General features: G+C 31.2%; 1 protein-coding gene across 1 annotated transcript; it reads left to right on the top strand.

Annotated features, from left to right (window-relative positions):
- Positions 1–1,356: 1,356 nt before the first annotated feature.
- LOC115989412 (GDSL esterase/lipase EXL3-like) lies at positions 1,357–5,265 on the top strand. The gene is made up of 5 exons (XM_031113085.1): positions 1,357–1,692; positions 3,103–3,233; positions 3,359–3,592; positions 4,576–4,831; positions 4,914–5,265. Exons 1-5 carry the CDS (start codon positions 1,413–1,415, stop codon positions 5,105–5,107), a joined length of 1,095 nt encoding a protein of 364 aa, XP_030968945.1. The 5' UTR covers positions 1,357–1,412; the 3' UTR covers positions 5,108–5,265.
- Positions 5,266–6,395: the final 1,130 nt, after the last annotated feature.

The raw sequence follows: 6,395 nt of genomic DNA, 5'->3' as shown, positions 1-6,395 counted from the left end.
AATGCAGTAAAGCATACGACAATGAACCATGATAAGATGTTCTAAACCAATAAAGTAGAAAACCAATGGAGAACGGCCTTGTTAACGGACACCATAAGGTGCCCATTAAGAAATTACTTTATATTAGATTTTTTGCTTTCTATCAGATTTTTGACCAGCTTTATAAAGTGTAGAGTTAGTTAACAAAAAAATAAAAATCAAAAATCAAAAATCAAAAAGAGAGAAAGAAAGAACAGTTTAAGGGATGAAATTAATTTCCTTCATAATTGTCTTTACAAAATGGTTTTGGGAAGATAATAGTGAAATATATAACGGGAGTTTTGGCACTTGCCATTGTCTTGTATTTTGACAAAATGACACATGTTATTATTGTAAGCACTCTTTAATTGTTGGGATTTTTTTTAATAATAAATTGAAAAAAAAAAAAAAAAACTGAGAGATAATTTTAATTTATGGCATTCACTCTTAATAATTACTTTTTTATTATTAAACCAAGATACCAAATTTTTTGTATAGACAGAGATCGCATCTCAAATCTCTTATTCAATAACAAGAGACTTTACCAATTATTGAGAATTAAGTATTTAACTTTGAGAATATTTTTACCCTTCTTTTTGTGAGGAAAAAGAATAACTTGGACCATTATCTAATCACCCAAAAATGACACTTGCCATTGTTTTATACTTTGACAAACAAGAACTTTGTAACTGGCACCTCTTGCCCAACAAAAATGTATATGGCTCAAATAACAACTATTCAATCACCAAAAATAAATAAATAAAAACATTTCTTGAAAATTTGACATGAGACAATAATTGCAAGACAAAAATTGCTTTCATCATTGTCAATCATTTTCACCAAATACCTTCTTTTTTTTTACTTGAATTGTCAATGTTGTTACTTGGAATACCAAATGGGATGAAATTAATATACATTTAGATCGTTGCAATATTATATAAGAGTAGTGTTACAGGTGTTACAGGTATTACAAGATTTATTATATTGGTCTTACAAATTGGTTGGCTGTAACCGGCAACATTGATGGAATCGACAACAGACGACATCAAAGATTAGTGGTGGTGGTGTGTTTGTTTTTATTTATTTGGGGTAATGGAAAGAGAAAAAGACATAATGGTAGGATTTAATTAAATAGGTGAACTTGCAGCATATTTTTATTGGTAGAGTATAGAGTGAAGCAAAGAGAATGAGACGAAAGATTTGGACTTAAAAACATTATGTAACTTTAGACTAACAATTTTTTTGTGCAATAAATAACATTAATTGTTGGATTTATGATTGGGTACTATAAAATGAGGGGAAGAAACATTGAAGATCAACATTTCATAATTTGCTTATATTCTTTCAATTTAAATTCAAACTTTGGAAGAATCCCCAAAGAGAAACGTAGAGCAATGCATCACTCAAATATGAAACGTTTTTCTTCATCAACCACTTTGTTTTTTCTTTCTTTTGTTTTTGCTATTTTGTGCACCTTAAAAGCTGTCATTCAGATACCAAGAAACGAGACAATTCCGGCGGTCATTATATTTGGAGATTCCATTGTTGATACGGGCACCAACAACAATCTCATAACAATAGCGAAGTGCAATTTTCCTCCATATGGGAGGGATTTGAGGGGAGGAATACCAACCGGACGATTTTCAAATGGAAAGGTCCCTTCAGATTTCCTAGGTTACTATATCTGTCTCTCTCACACACATGCATGACATTCATGGTCTTCATGCTATCACATGATTTTGTAATTTTCCATTTCCCCCTGTTGATGTTTCCCTTTTGCTCAGCCTTGATGCCATCGGAACTGTGTATGAGCGTAAATGCTCTATTTTTTATGTTTTTTAGTTAATGATAGTATCCTGTTTACCAAAAAAAAAGAAAAAAAGATAATCAATGTCCAAGTGGGTCACGTGCATCCACAAGGCACAAGCATAATTATTTTTAGGAAAATGCTAATGAATGCCCTTGGGGTATTGGTTAATAATCCACTTAAAGAAAGTTTTTATGGAAAAAGAAAAAGAAGCAATCAATGGTTTTACAGTTTTTCTCATTTCCCATAAAAGTAGTGTTGAAACTTTTTTAAAATGGATTGTTAACCAATACTCTAAGGGTACTCGTTATTTGAATCCTTATCAATAGAAAAGTTAGGTGATAATTGATGATAAACAATGTCCTTAGGTCATTGGTTAATAATCCATTTAAAGAAAGTTTTTATGGAAAAAGAAAAAGAAGCAATTAATGTTTTTACAATTTTTCTCATTTCCCATGAAAGTGATGTTAAAACTTTCTTAAAATGGATTGTTAACCAATGCCCTAAGGGCACTCATTATTTGAATCCTTATCAATAGAAAAGTTAGGTGATAATTGATGATAAACAATCAAACGTTTTTTTTTTAAGAGATTTATTAGACCTAACATGGATTATAAAACGGGATGGAGTTTTTACTATTTATTTTTAAAACAAATCCCAAATACACAAAAACGGACCTAACAAGTGGAGTTTACGAACTTTTTTTTTTTTTTTTTCATTTTTTTGCTAAACAAATAAACCGTACTCTCACGTTTTCATGGTAGGTATTTACTACATTATTAATACCCTGAATAATTAATAATAAATTTAAAAGCTTTTTATGGTAATAGTATTTAGATAATTAATAACAAGGTAATTAAAAATTTAATTATGTATTAGGTTTTTTTTTTTTTTTTTTGTGTCCGGAGAATACTAAGTATTTTTAACACACACGAAATGAGAGAAAAATGTCTTAAAGAAACTTATAATGATGTATATTTAAAATGACCTTATTAGTTTAAAATTTGACTTTGAAGTTTCAACGTAGTGGTTTCCCAATAATTTAGTAAATAATAAATATTTTGTTGAATGATTTACGGATAATTTGAATGTAATTTTCCAATTAAAGTAAATAAAATCTTAATTTAATATGGAAAATGTTTTGTAAATGTCCACGCAACACTTCTTTCTTGGTCTCTTACTAAAATAGTTACAACTTACAATATAAGTTTTAGTGAAATATATTATATAAGTTACAGACTATAGGAAGTAATCCATTTTTTCTTCTTTCTTTTCAGTGGAAGGATTAGGAATTAAAGAGCTCCTACCAGCATATAGGGATCCAACTTTGCAACCCAAAGATCTCTTGTCAGGTGTAAACTTTGCTTCAGGTGGCGCAGGATATGATCCTTTGTCATCTCAACTTGCGGTATGCGCATTTTATACACTTCTTTATCTTTTTTTTTTCTTTTGGAAATTTTTTATATAGTCATTTTTTCATGATGCTTAATTTTCAGTTTTTTTTTTTTTTTTTACCCTTTTAAATACATATAGTCAGCCATTTCACTATCTGAGCAACTACAAGACTTCAAGCAATACATAGGAAAGTTGAAAGGAATTGTTGGCGAAGAAAGAACAAACTTCATATTAGCGAATAGTTTAGTCTTTGTGGTTGCTGGTAGCAATGACATTGGCAGTAGCTATTATCTTTCCAGAATTAGAGAAGCCGAATATGATGTTCCTTCTTACACTGATCTTTTGCTCAATTTGTCTTCTACTTTCGTCAAGGTAAGTTAATATTCTTTTGTTTTTCCTTAATTTTTCCCTTGCAATTTTTTTAGGAATAAAATTATATATTAAGGAAAAAGGGGAAGGGGCCTAGCCCCATCTCATGCTTCTTGAAAACCTAAGCAGGGAGAGAAGAAATGGTAAAGGGCATCCCCATTACAATGAGCAGCCTAACAAGCCGAGTATGATAGGTGATGCTAAAGTTCACTAATAATTGGGGATGCTTAAGCTCAAGTTCACAATCTACATAGATCCCAAGTTAATATATATATATATATATATATATATATATATATGTACGTATGTATGTATATGTATTACTCCTCTTATAATATGTTAGTCCTGCACAATTGTAGTGTCCATCCACTCTAAGAGAAAGGATGTATACATTAAACACACAACATAATTATTAAAAGTTGTCTTACATCTTACCTCATTAATAATTTAGCACTTTCTAGGTAGGAAATGTGAGTTGTATACATTAGACCGTATAAAAAAAATTAATAATTTAAAATATCAAACACCATATAAATTTAATAACATTTTTTTTAGAGAGTTTCAACCAATGACGTCCATTCCTGATGAGTGTTCTTTATCATCAGAGTAAGACAGCAATCAATTTTTGGTGTAGGTGGAGATTGAACCCCAAAACTGTTATATAACCATTAGAGACTTTACCTGTTGAACTAATTAGAACTCACTTAATGACAACATAATATATAACTTAATTCTTTGATGTTAAAATTAATAATAGTGGTACCACCATGCACCTTTGGTGCGGTGGTCACTCCACAAGTATAAATGTTTGTGGGGTATGGGGGGTAAAGGTCGGGGTTCAAGTCTCCAAGAGGGAGCTTCATATACATATACACTTAGATTAGGCTAGAGTAGAAATTTTATCTTGTATTAAAAAAAAAAAAATTTAATAGTAGTGGTGGGCATCTTTAGTGGAAAATGATATTTTTCTTACAAAATATTTGAAGGAACTATATGGAGTAGGAGCACGGAGGATTTGGGTTTCAAGCGTACCACCACTAGGATGTGTGCCATCACAACAAACTTTGTTTGGAGGCTTAGAAAGAGAGTGTGCAAAAGAGCTGAATCAAGCATCACAAGTGCTCAATGATAAACTTTCCAGGGAGCTCGGTTACCTTAACAACAATCTGCCTAACGCAAAGGTGGTCTATATTGATATCTACAACCCTGTACTTGATATCATAACAAATCCAAAGAAATATGGTAATATACCTCTTCTTTATAATTTCAAATGGTTTAATTTTTTATTTATTTGCCTTTTATTTTTAAATATTCTTAATTTCAGGCTTTGAGGTTGCAAATAAAAGTTGCTGTGGCACAGGATCTATAGAGGTAGCACTACTGTGCAACCAATTAACCCCTTTCACCTGTACAGATGACTCCAAGTATGTGTTTTTTGATAGTTATCATCCTACAGAAAAAGCATACCAGATTCTTCTCGATGGAATCCTTAAAAAATATATCAACAGCATCGTTTGAGGTTGTTGATTTTCTTCCACTCAAGTATTTGCCAGACTTCGTATTCTTGTTTCCTCCTATTATTATTGTAACAAAGTTCTGACATTTCATAAAGCTCGATCCAATTATGTGAATCAATTTCACTTGTCTTTTATTTCACATCCAATAAAATTTCACAATTTTACAAAGACCCAGTAATATAATTGTTTACCTGGACAAAAGTAATCATCCAAGCAATGTCTCTAAAAATAACTGTTTTAACTACTTAATTGATTATGCAGTGAAATCAATCAGCTTATGTTGATTACCAATTTAAGCAAGTCACCTATATGTAAAGAAATAAAGCATAAGACAATGAACATGTGATGTCGTCACGTCCAAGTAGACGGAAGTCACAATGGTCATCCCCTATAACCATTTTACATTTACAACTATTAGAGATATGTAATAGGCACAAGCCTAATCCTACCTCGTGTGCAAACCAAGTCTCCTATACTTGTACTACAAATCTATTAACCATAGTTAATGTATGGTTAGTCTAGGATTTATCCTCCTATATATACCCATATAATGTTTATTGTAACACAAAATTTCTACTACACTCTCGTATATTGAAGGTGTAGCTCTTAAGGGTTTCCTTCATGTATGTAAGTTGTTAGGCTAAATCACGTAAACCTCGTGTGTTCTCTATTTTATGTTTCTGTTTTCGCATCTATTCTAACATATTCAACATGGTATATCAATGCTAATATTTAACCCAAAAAAAAAAAAAAAAAAAAACATGTAATATGGTGATGAAGTGAAAAATCAATAGAGAACCTCCAAATGAAAAACCACTAGGAGTGCACCATTACCCCCAACAAAGATATTCACTACTATAATTGACGTTTATAATATGAGACAAACTCTTGATGTAACACCCCATAATTTTGATACCAATTTAATTATTATGCGTAAATTATAAAGGAGGCTTACAATTAAGTGGATTAATTTGATTTGGGCCTAAGATATTAAAAATAAGATAAATACTATGAGATATGAAGCCCAAGTGAGGTGGCATAAGTAGATATATGGGCCTTGAAAACTCTAGCCTTTTTCCTCTTAAGTTACACGTGTATGTACATAAGAAGTTCCTTTTTGTTTTCAACCGCAACATACAAGTGAGCTATTTCTTCTCTTCTTTGCGTCTATGTAGGAGAATCAGGTCAGCTCTCTTCTTTATTTGGGTTCTTTTATGTATGTGATACCTAACAAGTGTCTATCTAGCTTAAGGGCTATTGATATATCACACACCTAGGATGGAGAATTT

The sequence above is a fragment of the Quercus lobata genome, chromosome 5 (genome assembly GCF_001633185.2).
Source record: "Quercus lobata isolate SW786 chromosome 5, ValleyOak3.0 Primary Assembly, whole genome shotgun sequence".
Lineage (NCBI taxonomy): Eukaryota > Viridiplantae > Streptophyta > Magnoliopsida > Fagales > Fagaceae > Quercus > Quercus lobata.
This window is presented reverse-complemented; position numbering and strand designations above follow the sequence as displayed.

Coding starts and splice junctions, on each gene's coding strand:
- LOC115989412 (XM_031113085.1), top strand. CDS start 1,413: ATGCATCACTCAAATATGAAACGTTTTTCTTCATCAACCACTTTGTTT. Junction 3,234..3,358: donor CTTTGTCATCTCAACTTGCG/GTATGCGCATTT, acceptor AAATACATATAG/TCAGCCATTTCACTATCTGA. Junction 3,593..4,575: donor TGTCTTCTACTTTCGTCAAG/GTAAGTTAATAT, acceptor AAATATTTGAAG/GAACTATATGGAGTAGGAGC.